Here is a 24,765-nt window from a genome sequence, read left to right on the forward strand (position 1 = left end):
GGGCCATATTAAGATCCAAAATGTCACCCAATTCCCTATATAGTGCACTACGTTTGACCAGGGCCCCAGTGCACACTACTGTATAGGGAATAGAGTGCTATTTCAGACACAGCCCCGGATCTTTATCAGAATGACCTCTTTGTGAGAAACAGTGGCTGATGATGAAATGCATTACTCTGGCGCTGCAGGTGTTGCTGTTCTTGCTCATTCATAGCCCACACCATTGGCTTGTATGCCCCATTTAGGTTTGAAACCTTTCAGCTGTTCGACAAAGCCTGGGTTTGGGCATGTGGCTGGCCGGGCTGATTTCACCAAGGCAAATGCATCATCAAAAGGCTTCCCTTCCCTGGACATCAGGTATCCAATGACAACCGAGGCAGACCTTGAGGCTCCGGAATTGCAGTGAACCAACACAACTCCTTTCTGAGGGGGAAGAAGAGGGAAACAAGCCTTATGTCAGTAGAATGAAGGCGTAACCAAATGCACTTCATCCCAGTTTGAAGAAAAAAGGGAATTAATAGCTCAACTGAGGGACTTAATAATCCCCCAAAAAAGCATTCTTTATCCCAGGAAACCTTTTGAAGTGTCCTGGGGTAAGGAATTTTTATTATATTTTTTATAAAGCCTTATGTCAGTTTAGTGCTATCCAGTTCAAATGCATGAGATATGAGGTGCTTGGCTGCTTTAAATATTAATCCCATGTCTTCAATTCACACAGACCCAGTAACACAAGATCAATTACATCCTCCTGCACTTCATGGTAATCTAATAAAATATTATGCTAATCACGCACAATGGCACAATTACAAGCTGTAAGGTGATAGAATGATTCTCCCAGTCAGCTAAGCATCATTGATGGTTTGATTAGCCAAGTTGGAGTTACCCCTGCATGGTATCACATGTTACATAGGGAAATAAAAGAGCCACTAGCCACTAACCTCCATTCAACGGAGAGTATAAACTTTTTTCCACTAGGTCATTGTAATCATAAGCCTTTGGTGAATTTCCAACATGTGGCAGTGTCAGGTTGTTGGGTGACCAGCACAGCAATTTGCTAAAAGGTTGTATAGCAAACAAAGGGCCTCTAGATATATGATCTTTCTACAACAGGATAAATTATGCATGGTGAAAAATCTTCCATGTATTATTCACTACACAGTGTGGATACCTAGAGGTAGTGAGGGAGGCTTTTCCTTGGCTCACTGCTGTCCAATATCAGATATAGGACAGGTAATAAACGTCAACACTCAAGGAAATTACTAAAGTAGAGTTAAACAAAGTAGCTTAATGTAAAGTAAAGTCATTTTACCTATGTGCTGTACACAGTAGAGTGCTTATCAATAATACAAGTTATCAAGTGGAAAAGACTTGTGTCACCATTCATGATGCTTAGGAATGTTTATACTGTCAGGTAAGATGAATGCAGTGAAAGACACGGTATTAAAGCATAAAAAGAAAATATGAAAAGAAGAAAAGCCCCCAATTACCCTACATTAGCCTACAAGGTTGTGAAAACATTCACAACTTACCTCTGTATTTGCTTGGTCTATGAATTTTGAGCACTCTTGGAAATAGGATGTTATGTCAGTATTAGGCACATCCAGAATGCTCAGGGTTTTATAAATGAACAGGTCTGGAAAGGTGTTTTCAACACCATAGGCTACATTCAATATGTGGGACACCTGAAATGGAAGAAGAACATTTATGAAACGCCAAAACAAATCAGAAGTAGACAGAAAGGTGTTAAGTATAAAATGAGTCTCTATTACATAAAACAATACCTTATATTTTCTCAAAATGCCAAAGTCATGTGCAGCATCTTGTGAGCCTACAACAATAATAAACAATCATCAAATTGTGAGCCTGTGAGGAATTGTTAAATGTAAATATAACTGAGCCTAGGGAATTGTCAGATATGTTTATAATGATTTACTACAGTAATGATCCTGTAAAAGTTTTTTTCTTGCAAAAGCATGAGTTTAAACTGTCTGTAGGAAAAATTAAATTTGTTTACATGCAATAATCCAGTGGACTCAGAGTCACAGCGGCAACAAACTTAAAACCCCCATATATTCTAGTGATACCTCTGTGTGTCTGTGTAGGCACCTGTCAATTGTATTATGACAGCTAAGTGTCCCCTGTCAATAACACACATCTCATTCACTCACCTAATATTAAATAAGGTTTAATAACTCCAACTTGTAAGTCCCAGCTGTTGTCCTGTACGTAGCCGCATGCTGTCTCAGGCTGAGTTTTATCCTCTACAACATGAATAGTCGACCCTTTCCATGTCTCAATAATCCTCCTGCCACTCAATGTTGTCACACGGGTGCATTGCTTTCTCAAATTGGTCTTGGAAAATGTCTTTATTTCCTGGGCAAGAGACTGCATCACATTTGTCTTCTCAAAACAAAACAAAGAATAAAAAAAGTATCCACTTTTAGATTGGCAGGCTACTCTCTTGGATGTACTGTGAACAGTGCCTAGCGCCTGGTTCAAATGGACTCCTTCATGTTTTCTGGCCAGGTTTTGTCAACCCCAATTTGAAAATTGAGAACTCATATCAGTCAATCAGTCTATATCAGTCAATCAGCCCATATCAGTCAATCAGCCCATATCAGTCAATCAACTCATATCAGTCAATCAACTCATATGGGTCCCTGGGCTTTTTTTCTAGGCATCACAGATGTCACTATCACATGATGCCATTCTGAAGCCTGTGAATGTGTGTGTGTGTGTGTGTGTGTGTGTGTGTGTGTGTGTGTGTGTGTGTGTGTGTGTGTGTGCGTGTGTGTGTGTGTGTGTGTGTGTGTTCAGTTGGCTGGTGCAGTGGTATATTATTTCAAAGTCTACTTTACATGCTGTCATCATAATTTTCCAACACAACCGAGACACCATTGAATCGAGGATTGACCTAAAGGGCTTGCCCATATGACATTTTACACATGCACATTATTTTGTGTTTAAATAATGTATTCTACAACAGGTGGGTCAAAACAAGCATTGTGATTGGTTGAGACGCGTTCTACGCAAGTCTTAAAAACCCGTTTAGCGCAAGTATTTTCTTGATACCATGGCAAATGACAAGTATTTAAGAATATAATATAATTAAATGTCATACTAATGATAATGAACACCGCAAGGAATGCATAGTGGAATGCATGCTGGTCCTCTGTAGCTCAGCTGGTAGAGCATTGCAACGCCAGGATAGTGGATTAGATTCCTGGGACCTACCATAAGTAAAAATGTATGCACGCATGACTGGCCCAAAAAATTATTATAATAAAAATATATCATTTATAACTATTTCGTCGTGGGTGTAACGTGGGTGCAGCCTACATATAAATAGTCCATTCCGTCCCTAGCTGGTCACGTGACGTGCCTTTGGATTGCAGGAAACAGCCTCGTTTTCGTCAGATAGGACAACACCTAGTAAAAACCGAGTTAGCGACGGGAGAGAGGAGTGGGGCTTGGCGAAACCGCTCAACCCACAGAATGGGCGAATTGTAACATATTAACACTAGAGTGTCACTATTTTCACGACAAACAAAACGCGGTGGAAATTCTACAACGATTATTTTACAAGATTCAGTAGCTATGTCGGCAACATTGTCGCGCGGCTCGCTCCAACCGGGCCAGCAAAAGCTGGCGGAGAAATTTACCATTCTGAATGACAGGGGCATCGGGATGCTCACTCGAGTCTATAATATCAAGAAGGTAAGGTACCCACTGTAATTCTTAGGTTCATAGTAAATTGTAACTACATTCAAGAGAAATTAAAGATCAAACCCCACAATTATCTGTGATGTATGGCAGAAACCTTCATTTGAAATCCAAAGGATGACGGCTAGGGCTGCAGAATTCCAGTCAAGGCCCTGTTGAAATGTGTTGCAGTATAAGCTAGTTATGTGGCTAGCCAAGCCCTGTCATCAGTAGGCCAAATTACGGTTTTCTGAGATTTGTCTATTTCAATCTTCGTATAACAATAATAAAAACTCATAGGCCATTGAAAGCTGTTGCTCACTGCCTTTGAAAGAAAATAGTATCTCACTGAAATAGCCTAATGTAGTTACATGCCTAGCTATACAATCATTTTTGTGCTTGATGGCTAGCTAGTTATATAGTTTCTCCTGCATAAATCACCACATTGCTAATATAATATTCAAACAAATTAAGAATAGAATGCTTTTCTAGATTCCTGAGCTATTGGTGAGATTGAAATCAGAGATCAATCAATATAATGGGAACACATAATCTGTCGGATTAGTAGATACTAGAGTAATAACATTAACACTATCTGACAGAGACACTAGGCCTATATTGTCTGACAACAATCAGTTGTTGATGTAGACTATTTTTATTCAGCCGTCACAACACCCAGTAGGCCTAAACACTCACTAAACACCCAACACAAATCAACACATCCGTGGGCAAATTGCACATCATGACTGTAGGATACTAACCAATGGCATGGCAGTATCTACAGTTGTTGTACATGTATTGGATATGGTTGTTACACAGTTCTTGTAGAGTTGTTATTTAATTGAATGCCTGATGCACAGCAGCACAAAGGTCCTGTTTTAAAAATCACACAATAAAACACATGTTCGCAGGATAGAAGGGAGAAAGAAAGCACTATTTTAGAGATTATAATGATTTGTTTATTACACTTGTGAAAGTGGTGACATTATGATACAGATTCCACACTAGGGCCAGTTTCCCGGACGTAAATTAAGTTTAGTCCTGGACTAAAAAAACATGTTAAATGAAAGTGCTTTTTAGTCCAGGGCTCTTCAGACTCTTCATCTGTGTCTGGGAAATTGGCCCATGATGTTTAATTTACTCATTGTAAACTCCTAGAGAGAAGACCATTCTTAGTAGTAGTATTACTAGTTTAATACTGTTCACTATTCATTATTACTTATACATAGTAGGGACTGGGGAGGTGTCATAAAAGGCAGATTCCATACTGGACGTTTCAGTCAGTGAAACAGAAAAGAGCATTCTTAGTGTAGCTGTCCATGTTAATGGCCTTGATACAGTGACAGTCAGTCCTTTAATGAGGAGAGAGTACTGTGACTGTGTTTCAAATCGCAACCTATTCCTATGCTCTGGTCAAAAGAGGTGCACTGTATAGGGAATAGGGTGCCATTTGGGACACAGACTGGGTATCAGAGATGCTTGGACGACTTTGGGAAAATGGCAGCAGATAGAAGATAGCTGGAGGCAGTCCAGCGTGTAGCTGAAAGGAGGCTGGTGGAGAATAATGCCTCTCTGCCTTGCTTGTCTGTCTGCCAGCCAATCAACCCTTGTGCTGCCGGCCTAGTAGGCCTAGCCTTTTATAGGCACCACAGAATCATCTCTGTGTCTCGCTCTCTCTAAACTCTCAATTGAAGTTAGATGGTGATACAGAACATTAGCATAAAAACATTATGCTGCCCAAGTAAGATACAGGATTCAGAAGGGGAAAACAACTTTCCCCAGGACACAAGATGACTATCATGATGACCTATAAGATACAGGATTGTCACAATACACAAGAGCTGAGTTGTCTGCCGATGTGTCACTCTGTAGCAGTTTTGCAGACAATTTGTCAGTAAAATTAGGCCATTTATAAACCTCAATTGTCATGCTCAGCATGACACAATACATGCCATGTCATTTATATTCATGGTACATGTCTTGTTATTGGGAAAATATACTGTACTTTATTGAAACTGTGGCGGCGTTCAATGCTTGTGCGTTGAACTAGCAGATCTGTTGCTTGGCAACTGGTAGGCATTGATACTAGCTGACAGCACTTATGAAGAATTTCAGATGGCTTTTTTGTTTCAGCTGTGATTGTAGGCTGCGGCACAGGCCTACCTCAGTCAATCAAAACTGTAGGCTTCTGCACAGGCCTAAGGCACACAGGCTTATCATAGGCCTACTGCTCATGTCTACTGCGCATTCCTACTGCACACGCCTACTACTACCACAGGTCTACCCCAGTAAAGCACATTACTGTAGCCTACTGCACAAGTCTACTAGGACTACCTCGGTAAATCAAACAGCTTAGACTAGCAGCTTTATCAAACACAATTAAACGGAGCGTTCATCCAAAATGGAGATCTATTTCATTCTCATTTTGTTGATACCCACTCATCAAGTAACATGTGAATCTGAAGTTTCAGTGGCCAACAATATGGGATTATGTACGAAGAACAGCTTATAGTTTAGCATTAGAATTGTTGACAGCAAAACAATGGGACCCCTGATATGACAGCTGGCTGCATGTGGGACACCACTGTCTGGGCCAGCAGTATTGCTTTTTATATTGCTTACACCAGAGGTTCTCAAAGTGGGGTCCGTGTTACTGCAGGGTTCCGCGGCCAGATCTCAATATTTGTTATATATTTATTTATTTGACACCAAAAAAAATCTAATGAATATCACTAACAACAACAGATTAGCCAAGGGATCCGGGAATAAGTTTAGAGGGTGTAATTCAATATCATATTATTCATTTACAGTTCATGTTCTTAACCCTGGACAACATGGGCCTTGGAGGCTCAGCTGGATATTGGTATCCACTACTCCACCAATTATACATGTTTCAACTCAATGCTTCTTGTATTCCCACCCATTTTTTTTTTTTTTACATGAATGCACTGTAATTTAAGATGTAAAACTGCACAGTTTTTCCTCATGGTAAAATGTGTAGAATTGCAGGATATTAGCTTTAAAGCTGCAACAACAACAAAAATATCTGCCCCATGACAAAATGTGTAGAATTGCAGGAAATTAGTTTTTTTTTTTTTTTTTTTTTTTTTTGTCATTTAGCAGACGCTCTTATCCAGAGCGACTTACAGGAGCAATTAGGGTTAAGTGCCTTGCTCAAGGGCACATCGACAGATTTTTCACCTAGTCGGCTCGGGGATTAGAACCAGAGACCTTTCGGTTACTGGCACAATGCTCTTAACCACTAAGCTACCTGCCGCCCCACAAGTTGATTTTTTTCTCTCCAATGCCAAGAGGTGGGCCTATAAAATGTTCCTTCCCAGGGCCTGAGAGTTGCACTGCTGACATTTTAGTAGATATCTTTGTATGCTATTTTTATCTAACTCAAGTTGTGTTCTGATCATGAGGGGGTCCCTGATAAATTTGCTATCACAAAAGGGGTCCCTGGCCCCAAAGAGTTTGAGAACCCCTTAAACAAATGCCTGGCTTTTCATAATAAAATATCTCTGATGATATATCTGTCGTCTCACAATAATGTTTATGTAGTGTGTCAGTGTCACAGAGTGCAATATTTGTTTTAAAAGTGAGTTACAGGTATAATGCATTACGATGCAGTTTTAGTACATTGTAAGACTTGTCATAAGCATGTATGACCCCCTTATAATGCAATGTTGCAATTTATATGTTCTGAAAAATATGCTACTGGCTGAAGAATGTAGCCTTTCAAATGTAGGTTTTCAAATTGCTAAAAATAACCATGTTTGTGGAGAGGGGAGAGCTTCTTATGACGTCATATAATTGAAGGTGTATCGCATTAGTGGAAACTCCTGCTGTTCTCATGGCAAGCCTGCTGGTTTTCACTAGCAGAAGTGACTTTTTGTAGCAGGTTAGGAGAACTTATGCAGCAGGTTAGGATAATTAACATGGCAGGGTTAGCTAAAACGCTAAAATTGTCCTCGACTCGAACATACAGTTGCGGCCAAATATATTGGCACCCTTGTACTTTTCTTAAATAATTCCCTATTTCAATAAATTTAAAACAGCTTTTGTCCTTCAACATTGCAGAACCAATTTTATTTTTGTAAACTTAAGTTTACAATTTTTATTTAGAAAATAAAGACTAATGGCATGGACAAAATTATTGGCACCCCGGTGCTAGTACTTGGTTGGACAGCCTTTGGCCAAGATAATTTCCAACAAATACTTCTTGTAGCCATCAATGAGCTTGCTGCACCTTTTCTACTGACAATTTGGCCCACTCTTCAGCATAAACTGCTCTAATTCTTCAATGTTTGAGGGGGGCCCTCCACCAACTGCTGTTTTCAGATCTCGCCATAGGTTTTGGATGTGATTCAGATTCAGACTACTCCAGAACAGTCCAGCATCTCTTCTTGAAACATTCCAGGGTGCTTTTTATGTGTGTTTGGGGTTGTTGTCCTGCTGGAAGACCCACAACCTTAAACAGAGACACAGTTTTGGGACACTGGGTTGAACATTGGATAGCAGTACAGCAGAAAAAAACATAAATCATCATCCATCCATATGTCAATAACCAGATCAAGACTTTATCAGAACACTGATGTAGTGAGTGCTGTAGCTTAGTGAGTAAGAGCGTTGTGCCAGTAACCGAAAGGTTGCTGGTTCTAATCCCCGAGCCGACTAGGTGAAAAATCTGTCGACGTGTCCTTAAGCAAGGCACTTAACCCTAATTGCTCCTGTAAGTCGCTCTGGATAAGAGCGTCTGCTAAATGACTAAAATGTAAATGTGAAATGTAAAATGTCTGTAGGAATTCAGTCAGCTCCTTGCTGTTGTATGTTTCAGTCAGAGTCCTGATAGACTGAGAGTCCTATCAGGGGGAGAGGTCCAAGATGAGGTCAGAGCAAGGGTCTCCTATAGATGCAGAAAAGAGGTCAATGGAACGCAGACCGTGGGGGATAGAATAAATATGATCTAAAAAAGTGGATATATAGTCCCGTGTAGCTCAGTTGGTAGAGCATGGCGTTTGCAACACCAGGATTGTGGGTTCGATTCCCACGGGGGGGCAGAATGAAAACGTATGCACTCACAGTGAGGGGAAAAAGTATTTGATCCCCTGCTGATTTTGTACGTTTGCCCACTGACAAAGACATGATCAGTCTATAATTTTAATGGTAGGTTTATTTGAACAGTGAGAGACAGAATAACAACAAAACAATCCAGAAAAACGCATGTCAAAAATGTTATTAATTTATTTGCATTTTAATGAGGGAAATAAGTATTTGACCCCTCTGCAAAACATGACTTAGTACTTGGTGGCAAACCCTTGTTGGCAATCACAGAGGTCAGACGTTTCTTGTAGTTGGCCACCAGGTTTGCACACATCTCAGGAGCGATTTTGTCCCACTCCTCTTTGCAGATCTTCTCCAAATCATTAAGGTTTCAAGGCTGACGTTTGGCAACTCGAACCTTCAGCTCCCGCCACAGATTTTCTATGGGATTAAGGTCTGGAGACTGGCTAGGCCACTCCAGGAGCTTAATGTGCTTCTTCTTGAGCCACTTCTTTGTTGCCTTGGCCGTGTGTTTTGGTTCATTGTCATGCTGGAATACCCATATACGACCCATTTTCAATGCCCTGGCTGAGGGAAGGAGGTTCTCACCCAAGATTTGACGGTACATGGCCCGTCCATCGTCCCTTTGATGCGGTGAAGTTGTCGTGTCCCCTTAGCAGAAATAACACCCCCAAAGCATAATGTTTCCACCTCCATGTTTGACGGTGGGGATGGTGTTCTTGGGGTCATAGGCAGCATTCCTCCTCCTCCAAACACGGCGAGTTGAGTTGATGCCAAAGAGCTCCATTTTGGTCTCATCTGACCACAACACTTTCACCCAGTTCTCCTCTGAATCATTCAGATGTTCATTGGCAAACTTAAGACGGCCCAGTATATGTGCTTTCTTGAGCAGGGGGACATTGCGAGCACTGCAGGATTTCAGTCCTTCACGGCGTAGTGTGTTTTCTTGGTGACTATGGTCCCAGCTGCCTTGAGATCATTGACAAGATCCTCCCGTGTAGTTCTGGGCTGATTCCTCACCGTTCTCATGATCATTGCAACTCCACAAGGTGAGCTCTTGCATGGAGCCCCAGGCCGAGGGAGATTGACAGTTCTTTTGTGTTTCTTCCATTTGCGAATAATCGCACCAACTGTTGTCACCTTCTCACCAAGCTGCTTGGCGATGGTCTTGTAGCCCATTCCAGCCTTGTGTAGGTCTACAATCTTGTCCTTGACATCCTTGGAGAGCTCTTTTGTCTTGGCCATGGTGGAGAGTTTGGAATCTGGTTGATTGCTTCTGTGGACAGGTGTCTTTTTATACAGGTAACAAGCTGAGATTAGGAGCACTCCCTTTAAGAGTGTGCTCCTAATCTCAGCTTGTTACCTGTATAAAAGTCACCTGGGAGCCAGAAATATTTCTGATTGAGAGGGGGTCAAATACTTATTTCCCTCATTAAAATGCAAATCAATTTATAACATTTTTGACATGCGTTTTTCTGGATTTTTTTGTTGTTATTCTGTCTCTCACTGTTCAAATAAACCTACCATCAAAATGATAGACTGATCATTTATTTGTCAGTGGGCAAACGTACAAAATCAGCAGGGGATCAAATACTTTTTTCCCTCACTGTAACTGTATGTCGCTCTGGATAAGAGCGTCTGCTAAATGACTTAAATGTAAATATTTGTCAAATCCGTCATGATTGATGTATTGTAACAAGACACAATGTGGTTGCTGAAGTCCGATTTGGATATATTTGGCTGTTTTCGCTGCATAACATTTAGAAGTTGTTCCTTTTCAGGTTTAGAAGAGGTGACACATAAGCTGGTAGCATAGCTAGCATACAGAAATCGGTGGTGGTAGTCAAAGTTGTTTTTAACTGCAATGCAGTTGATTGGTGATGATGACATGAGCATATATTGGGGTTGACATCTATACAAGCATTTATACTCAGATTTTTACCTCAACATAGTGTGAAATACATATATAAACAAAAGCCTAAATTTAGGCTAATTTTACTGGGGGGCAATGAGGAAACTCTGGATATTTCTCTCTCGCATTTCCATTGTTTGGGTCGAGTTCCATTGACCACTTTACTGCATCTATGAGGTCAGAAGGAGGGCTTCCTATGAGGTCAAATGGGGGGGTCTACGATGAGGTCAGAGGGAGGGTCTCCTCAATCTGTTATTCACTCTCCTATGATCCTGTTAGCACTGGGGAAGCGCTGTTAGCACTGGGAAGGAACAGGTAGCAGTGTTAGCACGGGGGAGGAACAGTTAGCACTGGGGAAGCACTGTTAGCACTGGGGAATCACTGTTAGCACTGGGGAATCACTGTTAGCACTGGGGAGGAACAGTTAGCACTGGGGAGGAACAGTTAGCACTGGGGAATCACTGTTAGCACAGGGGAGGAACAGTTAGCACTGGGGAATCACTGTTAGCACTGGGGAATCACTGTTAGCACTGGGGAATCACTGTTAGCACTGGGGAGGAACAGTTAGCACTGGGGAAGTACTGTTAGCTCTGCTAGCACTGGGGAAGCCCTGTTAGAACTATTAGCAATAGCACTAGAGAAGAAGTGCTTATGGTAGTCAGTACAGTGTCAGTGCTGCTCACTAAATTAGACCAAGTTATCTCAACTAGTCTCAGACCAAGGTTGTTGGATGAAGCACAGAAACATATTTTATTTTGCTCCTTTTGATTTTGCACATTTTTAAACAAAATATTTACAACAAAGTGAATTAATGTATGTCATTTTACTGTTAGACATGTTCTGTTATTTTGTGTATGTTGTGAATTGCCTAACTGCCTTTGTCAGCTGAGTGAAATGATCAAATATGTTGACTTAATACTTTACGGGTTGTGTGCATGAAATGTTTTAGGCCATATTATTTTGGGGTTCATTGGTAGATGCACTGGCTTTGCATTTTCCTTGGTTTTACTTGCATGTTTCTGTTCCTACTTGTACTTATCAAACAATACGTTATGTCCTCTCTTAAACTTAAAGCCTTAATACTCTATTGTGTTGCTACTCTAGGAGGAGTGTCTCCAGCATGGTGTGAGCTAGTGGTTGAACAACGCTTTGACAGGCAGCACATTAATTATTGTGCACAGTGTAAGGCCAAACTATCCCTCAACAAATATCCCGGAAGTAAAACCCACAGCCTTTTTAATGTAGAGATGCATGGTTCTATGTTTTAAACCTGACTTTACCTGTGTTTACCTCTGTTTACCTGTGTGGTTTTCTCTCTTTCTATCACAATGCTTCCCTCAGCAAGGACAAGTTTGGAAGGTTTGCTCAGCTCTTCCCTAAATCACTCCCCCTCGTTCTACCCCTCCCTTCTATCCTACCAGCATCATGTCCCAGAATTACTTGTATACTACTCAGTACTCACAACGTTCACAATTCAACAAACAGGCCCATCCCAAAGTGCAATTGAATCACTGTAATTATTTTATTAGGTTAAAATAGATATTATATTTGCTATTGTGCATTTTTCCCCAGTTTTATTTCTTACATGAAATCTAACAGTTGCAAAGACTATCTCAACTTGTTATTAAAAAAAGGTGAGCACCTATAGTCCAACAATTAGATCAGAATACATTAAAGCTTTAACCATGGTCTTCTTTTGGTTTGTGAGCATCGAATTCACAGTTTCTGGACATTTGCACCACAAAAAGTATGTATTTTTGGGGGGGATTGAAGATCAGGCAATGGGAAGAGATAGGGCCTGGTTGAATTCACTGACACTTCATTATGCAATTCAACAGTGCTCTGCTCTCCTCTGCAAAATGAAAGTGTTCCCTGCATGGATCCATCACATCGTATCACTAATCATGAATCTAGTCTTGATGATATGAGGAGTTGAACATACTCTTTCGCTATATGTTTGTCGCTCTACTGTTTTAGTTTTAGTGTATTGCGAACCTCGAAACGCTTATGTGTTATAGACTGACTGAATACTCAAACATAACCATTCCTGTTTTGTCAGGCTGCCGTGCATGCCCAGTGTCGTGTACCATACACCACCCTACCTCAAACATACATCTGCTAACTTTTTGTTGCTTATAACATCTATGTTGTAACACACAGTTCAACTATCTTCTCTCCCAGTAGGAGTATGCCCATGCACTGCTTTCTCACTAACTCCTCTCCAAACTCCCATACAGCACTCTGTCAGTAGAAATGTATTCATACTCTCTATCTCAGTCCATCTCTCTGTCTCTTGCTCTCTCGCTGTCTCTCATACACTCACTCAAAACGTGACCAAAATACTACTTTCATAATTTGCCTCATCATCCTATCAGTTGTTATCTGCCAATGTTTTGTTGTTGTTAGTATTATTGTTGATGCATCTTTAGCGTTATTCTGTGTTTTTGACCCTCTTCATTATAGGCATGTGGTGACCCCAAAGCCAAACCATCCTATCTAATAGACAAGAACCTGGAGTCTGCTGTCAAGTTCATTGTCAGAAAATTCCCAGCGGTTGAAACGCGCAACAACAATGTAAGTCTGTCTATTACATGTATATAACAGATATATTTCATGTTATTTCAGCTCATTTTAATGCTGCTTGGTATCTACAGTGGGGAGAACAAGTATTTGATACACTGCCGATTTTGCAGGTTTACCTACTTACAAAGCATGTAGAGGTCTGTCATTTTTATCATAGGTACACTTCAACTGTGAGAGACGGAATCTAAAACAAAAATCCAGAAAATCACATTGTATGATTTTTAAGTAATGAATTTGCATTTTATTGCATGACATAAGTATTTGATCACCTACCAACCAGTAAGAATTCCGGCTCTCACAGACATGTTAGTTTTTCTTTAAGAAGCCCTCCTGTTCTCCACTCATTACCTGTATTAACTGCACCTGTTTGAACTCGTTACCTGTATAAAAGACACCTGTCCACACACTCAATCAAACAGACTCCAACCTCTCCACAATGGCCAAGACCAGAGAGCTGTGTAAGGACATCAGGGATAGAATTGTAGACCTGCACAAGGCTGGGATGGGCTACAGGACAATAGGCAAGCAGGCAACAACTGTTGGCGCAATTATTAGAAAATGGAAGAAGTTCAAGATGACGGTCAATCACCCTCGGTCTGGGGCTCCATGCAAGATCTCACCTCGTGGGGCATCAATGATCATGAGGAAGGTGAGGGATCAACCCAGAACTACACGGCAGGACCTGGTCAATGACCTGAAGAGAGCTGGGACCACAGTCTCAAAGAAAACCATTAGTAACACACTACGCCGTCATGGATTAAAATCCTGCAGCGCACGCAAGGTCCCCCTGCTCAAGCCAGCGCATGTCCAGGCCCGTCTGAAGTTTGCTAATGACCATCTGGATGATCCAGAGGAGGAATGGGAGAAGGTCATGTGGTCTGATGAGACAAAAATAGAGCTTTTTGGTCTAAACTCCACTCGCCGTGTTTGGAGGAAGAAGAAGGATGAGTACAACCCCAAGAACACCATCCCAACCGTGAACCATGGAGGTGGAAACATCATTCTTTGGGGATGCTTTTCTGCAAAGGGGACAGGACAACTGCACCGTATTGAGGGGAGGATGGATGGGGCCATGTATCGCGAGATCTTGGCCAACAACCTCCTTCCCTCAGTAAGAGCATTGAAGATGGGTCGTACCTGGGTCTTCCAGCATGACAACGACCCGAAACACACAGCCAGGGCAACTAAGGAGTGGCTCCGTAAGAAGCATCTCAAGGTCCTGGAGTGGCCTAGCCAGTCTCCAGACCTGAACTCAATGGAAATTCTTGGAGGGAGCTGAAAGTCCGTATTGCCCAGCGACAGCCCCGAAACCTGAAGGATCTGGAGAAGGTCTGTATGGAGGAGTGGGCCAAAATCCCTGCTGCAGTGTGTGCAAACCTGGTCAAGATCTACAGGAAACGTATGATCTCTGTAATTGCAAACAAAAGTTTCTGTACCAAATATTAAGTTCTGCTTTTCTGATGTATCAAATACTTATGTCATGCAATAAAATGCAAATTAATTACTTAAAAATCATACAATGTGATTTTCTGGATTTCTGTTTTAGATTCCGTCTCTCACAGTTGAAGTGTACCTATGATAAAAATGACATACCTCTACATGCTTTGTAAGTAGGAAAACCTGCAAAATCGGCAGTGTATCAAATACTTGTTCTCCCCACTGTATATGAAGTCCTTTACCTATTGCACTACAAGGTCTGTGCGATAAAGTGCATTTATTAATTGCATTAATTGTTGTATTTAGTTATATTTTGATGATAGTATTTGACCCTTTTGAGATAAAATAGGCATTGTAAATGTAATTCCATCTGAGATCCATCATCCTATTTCTTCACTATATACAGTGGGGGAAAAAAGTTTGCCACCAATTGTGCAAGTTCTCCCACTTAAAAAGATGAGAGAGGCCTGTAATTTTCATCATAGGTACACGTCAACTATGACGGACAAAATGAGAATTTTTCTTCAAGAAAATCACATTGTAGGATTTTTAATGAATTTATTTGCAAATTATGGTGGAAAATAAGTATTTGGTCAATAACAAAAGTTTCTCAATACTTTGTTATATACCCTTTGTTGGCAATGACACAGGTCAAACGTTTTCTGTAAGTCTTCACAAGGTTTTCACACACTGTTGCTGGTATTTTGGCCCATTCCTCCATGCAGATCTCCTCTAGAGCAGTGATGTTTTGGGGCTGTCGCTGGGCAACACAGACTTTCAACTCCCTCCAAAGATTTTCTATGGGGTTGAGATCTGGAGACTGGCTAGGCCACTCCAGGACCTTGAAATGCTTCTTACGAAGCCACTCCTTCGTTGCCCGGGCAGTGTGTTTGGGATCATTGTCATGCTGAAAGACCCAGCCACGTTTCATCTTCAATGCCCTTGCTGATGGAAGGAGGTTTTCACTCAAAATCTCACGATACATGGCCCCATTCATTCTTTCCTTTACACGGATCAGTCGTCCTGGTCCCTTTGCAGAAAAACAGCCCCAAAGCATGATGTTTCCACCCCCATGCTTCACAGTAGGTATGGTGTTCTTTGGATGCAACTCGGCATTCTTTGTCCTCCAAACACGACGAGTTGAGTTTTTACTAAAAAGTTCTATTTTGGTTTCATCTGACCATATGACATTCTCCCAATCCTCTTCTGGATCAACCAAATGCACTCTATCAAACTTCAGACGGGCCTGGACATGTACTGGCTTAAGCAGGGGGACACGTCTGGCACTGCAGGATTTGAGTCCCTGGCTGCGTAGTGTGTTACTGATGGTAGGCTTTGTTACTTTTGTCCCAGCTCTCTGCAGGTCATTCACTAGGTCCCCCCGTGTGGTTCTGGGATTTTTGCTCACTGTTCTTGTGATCATTTTGACCCCACGGGGTGAGATCTTGTGTGGAGCCCCAGATCGAGGGAGATTATCAGTGGTCTTGTATGTCTTCCATTTCCTAATAATTGCTCCCACAGTTGATTTCTTCAAACCAAGCTGCTTACCTATTGCAGATTCAGTCTTCCCAGCCTGGTGCAGGTCTACAATTTTGTTTCTGGTGTCCTTTGACAGCTCTTTGGTCTTGGCCATAGTGGAGTTTGGAGTGTGACTGTTTGAGGTTGTGGACAGGTGTCTTTTATACTGATAACAAGTTCAAACAGGTGCCATTAATACAGGTAACGAGTGGAGGACAGAGGAGCCTCTTAAAGAAGAAGTTAAAGGTCTGTGAGAGCAAGAAATCTTGCTTGTTTGTAGGTGACCAAATACTTATTTTCCACCATAATTTGCAAATAAATTCATAAAAACTCCTACAATGTGATTTTCTGGAGAAAAAAAATCTCATTTTGTCTGTCATAGTTGACGTGTACCTATGATGAAAATTACAGGCCTCTCTCATCTTTTTAAGCGGGAGAACTTGCACAATTGGTGGCTGACTAAATACTTTTTTCCCCCACTGTATGTACCACCCACATGTACATTTCCATAAATGTTATGTTATGTATGATAATTCTACCTTTTTATAGGTAGCCTTTTTAAGTACAACTAATTCATTCTCACCCAGTTTGTCTTTTCAAATGTTTTTCCACCCGATGCTTAGCTATCACCATTGGCCTGCTTTCTATTTAATTTGAAATGTTAAACGGCTTCTTTGGTGTAGCTGTCATGTGGTTTGCTATGTTGTACTTTTTGCTGCAGTGGTTCATGTTTTACTTGGTCTGTGTTTTTTGTTTTGCATGCTTAACTTCTTGGCTTTTTTCTGGAATATTATTTTGGTAAGTTGAAGCTCCTCAGAGTTCCTTTTTTTCTATGTTTTGCATGTCTTATTATTGTCTATGTAGCAGATTTTCATTTAATTTATTGCTAATTCATATTTTTATTATATTTCACACTCAAGTTTTTCGATACTGCTAGGTAACAGTTAATAGTTAGGTTGAAGAAAATGCAGTTTTTGTTTGAATAATAGAAGAAGTAACATTTGTTGTAGTGCAAGAGACCAGGTGTGTGTCCCAAATGGCACCCTATTCTCATTATAGTGCACTACTTTTACCTAGAGCCCTCTGGGCCTTGGTCAAAAGAAGCACACTACATAGTGAATAGAGTGCCATTTGGGACGTACGCCAAAGATAACAATCAAGCAAACATTACTTCACATTTGGCTTGTGAGAGGCTATCATTGGTTAAAAAAGGCCCCATTGTGACAGTGCTAAAAATGCAGTCATGTTGTCGAAGGCAACATTAGTATTTTGGAATGATAAAGGTGTTTTTGGTTAGAGCTCTACATTTTTGCGTGGTCAAAATGTCACCCTGACCCATTGTGTGATGTCCTTGGTAGTATTTCTCAGGATATCTAGTTATTCTAACAAATTGAGAACACCGTACTACCAAACATGTACTACCAAACACAGATGTCAAAGTCACGATAAAGCCATAATAAGTATGCAATGTTTGACCTCTTATACCAGATTCCATCAGCCTATTTGACTGTGCTCATTGTTCCATAGCATCCATACAATTAACATTTGTGTGTCCTGAGTTTAACTTTAGAGCACCTTGTTTTTGTTACAACCATGTTTTTTTCTACAGCAACAGCTTGCACAACTACAAAAAGAGAAGTCTGAAATCCTTAAGAATCTAGCGTTGTATTACTTCACATTCGTAGATGTGATGGAGTTTAAGGTATGTGCAATTTAAGCATCATTCAATGTAGTGATAATAGAGAACAGGTTTTAAGGTCCGTTGTCAAATTAGCAGGAGCATAATATGACTCTCTTGATACCAATGTACAGTACTCTATATACATGTATAATGATAATCCATCATAAATCATAGTTACACTTATTATCAAGTTACTATACTGTGAAATGTACATAAATACTGTTTTCGTTCTCTCCTTCCAGGACCATGTCTGTGAGCTGCTGAATACTATCGATGCTTGCCAAGTATTCTTTGATATTGTAAGACACATTTATTTATACCATGCATGTAATTACAGGATGCTTTTGGTTATTCCTCCGAGATTATATCTAAAATATGTCATGTTTTTACTTGGATTAGATAAGTACGGTGACCCTAAGGGGCGAAGTAGATCGGTCTTGATGTCAGTCCTAATTTTGTTCCCATATCTTTCTACAGACTGTAAACTTTGACCTGACCAAAAACTACCTTGACTTGGTAGTGACCTACACTAACCTAATGATGCTACTGTCGCGGATTGAAGAGAGGAAAGCTATCATTGGCCTCTACAACTATGCCCACGAAATGACACATGGATCAAGGTAAAACAATATTAATATTAAAATAAGTTAAGTTTAACGCTTTTACACATACATTTCCAGTGGCGTTATATTAAAATCTCTCTTTGTTTTGTAGATTCAGACTTAGAAATACCTGAGAACTACCAATATCAACAACATTGTTGTATGTTTGTTCCCCATCTAGTGATCGAGAGTACCCTAGGCTGGGACAGATGATCGTTGACTACGAGAACCCACTGAAAAAGATGATGGAGGAGTTTGTTCCACATGGGAAGGTGAATAGTGTCACCTGTAACTCAACATGCTATGTTCTTGTCCTGAGCACTGACAATGATAACACATCTTTTGGTTACACTTTATTATAACTTTGATGCTTAAGCCATGTTTATACATGCTTATATTGCTTATAAACTAAGGCACTGCATCTCAGTGCTTGAGGCATCACTACAGACCCCCTGGTTCGATTCCAGGCTGTATCACAACCGGCCGTGATTGGGAGTCCCGTAGGGTGGCGCACAATTGGCTCAGCGTCGTCCGGGTTTGGCCGGTGTAGGCCGTCATTGTAAATAATAATTTGTTCTTAACTGACTTGCCTAGTTAAATAAAGGTAAAATATATATATTTTTTACTAATAATAAAATACAGATGTGTTAATAGTATGTACAGTTGTGGTCAAAAGTTTTGAGAATGACACATTAATTTTCACAAAGTCTGCTGCCTCAGTTTTTTATGATGGCAATTTGCATATACTCCAGAATGTTATGAAGAGTGCAATTCATCTGATCAAAGTCCCTCTTTGCCATGAAAATGAACTTAATCCCCAAAAAACATTTCCACTGCATTTCAGCCCTGCCACAAAAGGATCAGCTGACATCATGTCAGTGATTCTCTCGTTAACACAGGTGAGAGTGTTGACGAAGACAAGGCTGGAGATCACTCTGTCATGCTGATTGAGTTAGAATAACAGACTGGAAGCTTTAAAAGGAGGGTGGTGCTTGAAATCATTGTTCTTCCTCTGTTAACCATGGTTACCTGCAAGGAAACACGTGCCGTCATCATTGCTTTGCACAAAAAGGGCTTCACAGGCAAGGATATTGCTGCTAGGAAGATTGCACCTAAATCAACCATTTATTGGATCTTCAAGGAGAGAGGTTCAATTGTTGTGAAGAAGGCTTCAGGGCGCCCAAAAAAAGTCCAGCAAGCGCCAGGACCATCTCCTAAAGTTGATTCAGCTGCACCACCAGTGCAGAGCTTGCTCAGGAATGGCAGCAGGCAGGTGTGAGTGCATCTGCACGCACAGTGAGGCAAAGACTTTTGGAGGATGGCCTGGTGTCAAGAAGGGCAGTGAGGAAGCCACTTCTCTCCAGGAAAAACATCAGGGACAGACTGATATTCTGCAAAAGGTACAGGGTTTAGACTGCTGAGGACTGGGGTAAAGTCATTTTCTCTAATGAATCCCCTTTCTGATTGTTTGGGGCATCTGGGAAAAAAGCTTGTCCGGAGAAGAGAAGGTGAGCGCTACCATCAGTCCTCTGTCATGCCAACAGTAAAGCATCCTGAGACCATTCATGTGTGGGGTTGCTTCTCAGCCAAGGGAGTGGGCTCACTCACAATTTTGCCTAAGAACACAGCCATGAATAAAGAATGGTACCAACACATCCTCCGAGAGCAACTTCTCCCAACCATCCAAGAACAGTTTGGTGACGAACAATGCCTTTTCCAGCATGATGGAGCACCTTGCCATAAGGCAAAAGTGGTAACTAAGTGGCTTGGGAAACAAAACATCGACATTTTGGGTCCATGGCCAGGAAACTCCCCATACCTTAATCCCATTGAGAACTTGTGGTCGATCCTCAAGAGGCGGGTGGACAAACAAAAACCCACATTCTGACAAACTCCAAGCATTGATTATGCAAGAATGGGCTGCCATCAGTCAGGATGTGGCCCAGAAGTTAATTGACAGCATGCCAGGGCGGATTGCAGAGGTCTTGAAAAAGAAGGGTCAACACTGCAAATATTGACTCTTTGCATAAACTTAATGTAATTCTCAATAAAAGCCTTTGACACTTATGGAATGCTTGTAATTATACTTCAGTATACCATAGTAACATCTGACAAAAATATCTAAAAACACTGAATCAGCAAAGTTTGAAGACCAATACTTGTGTCATTCTCAAAACTTTTGACCACTGTGTTAATAGTTGATTAATGCTTCTTCATGAAAGTTATTATAAACTGTCATAAACCAATCTATCTCTCTCCCTCCCCCTCCATCCCCTGTAGTCGTTGTCAGACGCCCTGCTCTCCCTCCAGATGGTGTACCCCAGACGAAACCTGTCTGCTGACCAGTGGAGGAACGCGCAGCTACTCAGTCTCATCAGTGCTCCTAGCACCATGCTCAACCCAGCCCAGTCAGACACGGTGAGTTACCATGCTTAACCCAGCCCAGTCAGACACAGTGAGTTACCATGCTCAACCCAGCCCAGTCAGACACGGTGAGTTACCATGCTTAACCCAGCCCAGTCAGACACAGTGAGTTACCATGCTTAACCCAGCCCAGTCAGACACGGTGAGTTACCATGCTTAACCCAGCCCAGTCAGACACAGTGAGTTACCATGCTTAACCCAGCCCAGGCAGACACAGTGAGTTACCATGCTTAACCCAGCCCAGTCAGACACGGTGAGTTACCATGCTTAACCCAGCCCAGTCAGACACAGTGAGTTACCATGCTTAACCCAGCCCAGTCAGACACAGTGAGTTACCATGCTTAACCCAGCCCAGGCAGACACAGTGAGTTACCATGCTTAACCCAGCCCAGTCAGACACAGTGAGTTACCATGCTTAACCCAGCCCAGTCAGACACGGGGAGTTACCATGCTTAACCCAGCCCAGTCAGACACAGTGAGTTACCATGCTTAACCCAGCCCAGTCAGACACAGTGAGTTACCATGCTTAACCCAGCCCAGTCAGACACGGGGAGTTACCATGCTTAACCCAGCCCAGTCAGACACAGTGAGTTACCATGCTTAACCCAGCCCAGTCAGACACAGTGAGTTACCATGCTTAACCCAGCCCAGTCAGACACAGTGAGTTACCATGCTTAACCCAGCCCAGTCAGACACAGTGAGTTACCATGCTTAACCCAGCCCAGTCAGACACAGTGAGTTACCATGCTTAACCCAGCCCAGTCAGACACAGTGAGTTACCATGCTTAACTCAGCCCAGTCAGACACAGTGAGTTACCATGCTTAACTCAGCCCAGTCAGACACAGTGAGTTACCATGCTTAACCCAGCCCAGTCAGACACAGTGAGTTACCATGCTTAACCCAGCCCAGTCAGACACAGTATGCCACTTAGTTTTGATCCAAAGCGACTTACAGTACAGTGGGTGTGTACAGTAATGTGATCCCTGCAGGAGTTGAACCCATGACTATGGTGTTGCTAGTGCCATACTTGAGCCACACATGACCATCAATACAGTGCCTGCTTACAGAAAGTCTACACCCCCCTTGGATTTCTGCAAATGTTATTGTGTTACAAAGTGGGATTAAAATTGATTTAATTGTCATTTTTTTGTCAATGGTGTACACAAAATACTGTAATGTCAAAGTGGAAGAAAAATGCTTTATTTTTTTATTTAATGAAAAATAAAACACTATCTTGATTAGATAAGTATTCACCCCACTGAGTCAATACATGTTAGAATCACCTTTGGCAGCGATTACATGTATGAGTCTTCTTGGGAAAGTCTCATAAGAGCTTTGCACACTAGTATTGTGCAATATTTGCCCATTATTCTTTTCAGAATTCTTCAAGGTCTGTCAAGGTATTGGGGATCATGGCTAGACAGCGATTTTCAAGTCTTGCCATAGATTTCCAAGCAGACTTAAGTCAAAACGGTAACTTGGCCACTCAGGAACATTCACTGTCTTCTTGGTAAGTAACTCCAGTGTAGATTTGGCTTTGTGATGTAGGTTATTGTCCTGCTAAAAGGTGAATTCCTCTCCCATTGTCTGGTGTAAAGCAGACTGAAGCAGGTTTTCCTCTAGGATTTTGCCTGTGCTTAGCTCCATCCCATCTCTTTTCATCCTGAAAAACTCCCCAGTCTTTGCTGATGTCAAGCATACCCATGCCATGATGCAGCCACCACCATGCTTGAAAATAAAGGGGCAGTTACTCAGTGATGTGTTTTGTTGGATTTGCTCCAAACATAACGCTTTGCATTAAGGCCAAAAGTGTATTCCTCTGCTGTGTTTTTTTTTCAGTATTACTTTAGTGCCTTGTTGCATACAAGATGCATGTTTTGGAAAATTATTTTTATTCTGTATATTTTGTATTCTTCTCACTCTGTCATTTAGGTCAGTATTGTGGAGTCTCTACAATGTTGTTAAACCACCCTCAGTTTTCTCCCATCACAGCCATTGAACTCTGTAGCTGTTTCAAAATCACCAATGGCCTCATGGTGACATCCCTAAGCAGTTTCCTTCCTGTCCTGCAGCTCAGTTCAGAAGGACCACTGCATCTTTCATGTGTCTGGGTACTTTAATACATAATCCAAAGCATAAGTATTAACTTGACCATGCTTAAAGATATATTCAATGTCTGATTTGTTATTGTTACCCACCTACCAATCACTGCCCTTCTTTGAGGCTTTCGAAAAGCTCCCTGGTCTTGTAGTTGAATCTGTGCTTGAAATTCAATACTTGACTGAGGGACCTTACAGATGTTGTATGTATGGGGGACAGAGGAAGGGGTAGTCATTGAAAAATCAACCCATATTATTTCACACAGAGTGAGTACATATAACTTATTTATGTGATTTGTTAAGCCACATTTTACTTCTGAACTAATTTAGGCTTGTCTTTATCAAAGGGCGTGAGTACTTTTGTAACAACTATATTTTAGTTATTTTCTTTTCACTTTGAAATTATGGACTATTTTGTGTGGATCAATGACAAAATGACAATTTAAATATATTTCAATCCCACTTTGTAATGCAACAAAGTGGAAAAAGTTCAAAGGGGTGTAGACTTTCTATAGGCACTGTGGATCTCTCCGATCACACCTTTTCCTGCTCACAGTCACATGCATTGACCTATGATTCTGTTTGTTCTAGATGCCCTGTGAATACTTGTCCCTGGACGCAATGGAGAAGTGGATAGTATGTAAGTGTTTATAGAGTACAGTCTGACCTAATTGATTTGATAGGTTTATACCATTGGAGGGAAGGGGGAGCATGATCATTAGGTTCAGGTATAGGCCTATTTAACATCAGTGTACATTTCCAAAAACACACAACACATTAAAACACAGGTAAAAATATACATCAGTCTAAATATTCGGATTCCCTACAAATACTCTGTCCCTGTCCTTGTGTTTGTGTGTCAGTTGGCTTCATCCTGTGTCATGGGGTCCTGAACAGTGACCAGGCAGCTCTGAGCCTGTGGAAGCTGGCTCTTCAGAGCAGCACCTGCCTCTGTCTCTTCAGAGACGAGGTGTTCCACATCCACAAGGCTGCTGAGGACCTCTTCATCAACATCCGCGGGTGAGGGATCACACATTAAAACTAACCTAATGGCCTGTTTTCCTGGACCCAGATTAAGCCTAGTCCTTGACTGAAAAGCATGCTCAATGAGGGACAGTTTAAGAATATACCCAGGCAATTGTTAAGTGTGTATGAGTAAATTAACTATTCTTCCTTTTCATTTCACAGTTACAATAAGCGTGTGAATGACATCAAAGAGTGCAAAGAACAAGCGCTGTCACATGCGTAAGTGCCTCTCAAATGTATCTAGTTTACTGTTTAGGATGCAATTCAACACAGAGGTTTTGAATGGTATTTGCCACACTATCCTCTCAGAATGTGATTGTTTGTTTTGTTACAGAGGCTTGATGCACAGAGAAAGACGCAAGTTCCTGAGATCTGCCCTGAAGGAGCTGGCCACAGTCCTATCTGACCAGCCAGGATTACTGGGGCCTAAAGTACTGCATCACTGCTCTTTCATCACGGCTCCATTTTGACACTTTTATTTAGACAGTATAGAAATCAGAAGGGGATACAGGCAGGTGGGAGAAACAGTGGGAAGGGTAGACACAGGGATTGAACCCCAGTCTCAGGTGGGGAGATTTGTATATGTGACTTCTGCTGGGTGTGTTGCCACTCAACCACAGCTCTGCACCTGCACTACTGCTCTCTAGTTGGACTAACACTATAGGCACTGTAGTTGTGTTAACATGATAATGCAAGTTGGACTAACACTATAG

At 41.4% G+C, this 24,765-nt stretch overlaps 2 protein-coding genes across 4 annotated transcripts in view; one reads left to right on the plus strand and one right to left on the minus strand.

The window, feature by feature from the left end:
* Nucleotides 1–204: 204 nt before the first annotated feature.
* On the minus strand, nt 205–2,391 carry LOC311128818 (dual specificity protein phosphatase 19-like; the record flags this gene model as incomplete). Its single annotated transcript, XM_084161048.1, has 4 exons — nt 205–423; nt 1,530–1,682; nt 1,782–1,828; nt 2,169–2,391. 4 exons carry the CDS (start codon nt 2,389–2,391, stop codon nt 205–207), a joined length of 642 nt encoding a protein of 213 aa, XP_084017174.1.
* A 1,055-nt stretch (nt 2,392–3,446) lies between these two features.
* The window catches only part of LOC311128999 (nck-associated protein 1-like), a 71,993-nt gene continuing 50,674 nt past the window's right edge, over nt 3,447–24,765 (plus strand). For 2 of the 3 annotated variants that reach the window (XM_084161232.1, XM_084161233.1), the window contains exons 1-11: nt 3,447–3,717; nt 13,145–13,255; nt 17,829–17,921; nt 18,143–18,199; nt 18,378–18,520; nt 18,684–18,774; nt 20,783–20,920; nt 23,618–23,666; nt 23,890–24,046; nt 24,215–24,271; nt 24,387–24,483. In XM_084161232.1, coding sequence (XP_084017358.1) covers nt 3,598–3,717; nt 13,145–13,255; nt 17,829–17,921; nt 18,143–18,199; nt 18,378–18,520; nt 18,684–18,774; nt 20,783–20,920; nt 23,618–23,666; nt 23,890–24,046; nt 24,215–24,271; nt 24,387–24,483 — 1,113 coding nt within the window. In that variant the 5' untranslated portion in view covers nt 3,447–3,597. The remainder of the gene's footprint in view (nt 3,718–13,144; nt 13,256–17,828; nt 17,922–18,142; nt 18,200–18,377; nt 18,521–18,683; nt 18,775–20,782; nt 20,921–23,617; nt 23,667–23,889; nt 24,047–24,214; nt 24,272–24,386; nt 24,484–24,765) is intronic. The other variant, XM_084161234.1, reaches the window with a different exon arrangement.

This window comes from Coregonus lavaretus (assembly GCF_964263955.1).
Source record: "Coregonus lavaretus genome assembly, chromosome: 5".
Classification (NCBI taxonomy): domain Eukaryota; kingdom Metazoa; phylum Chordata; class Actinopteri; order Salmoniformes; family Salmonidae; genus Coregonus; species Coregonus lavaretus.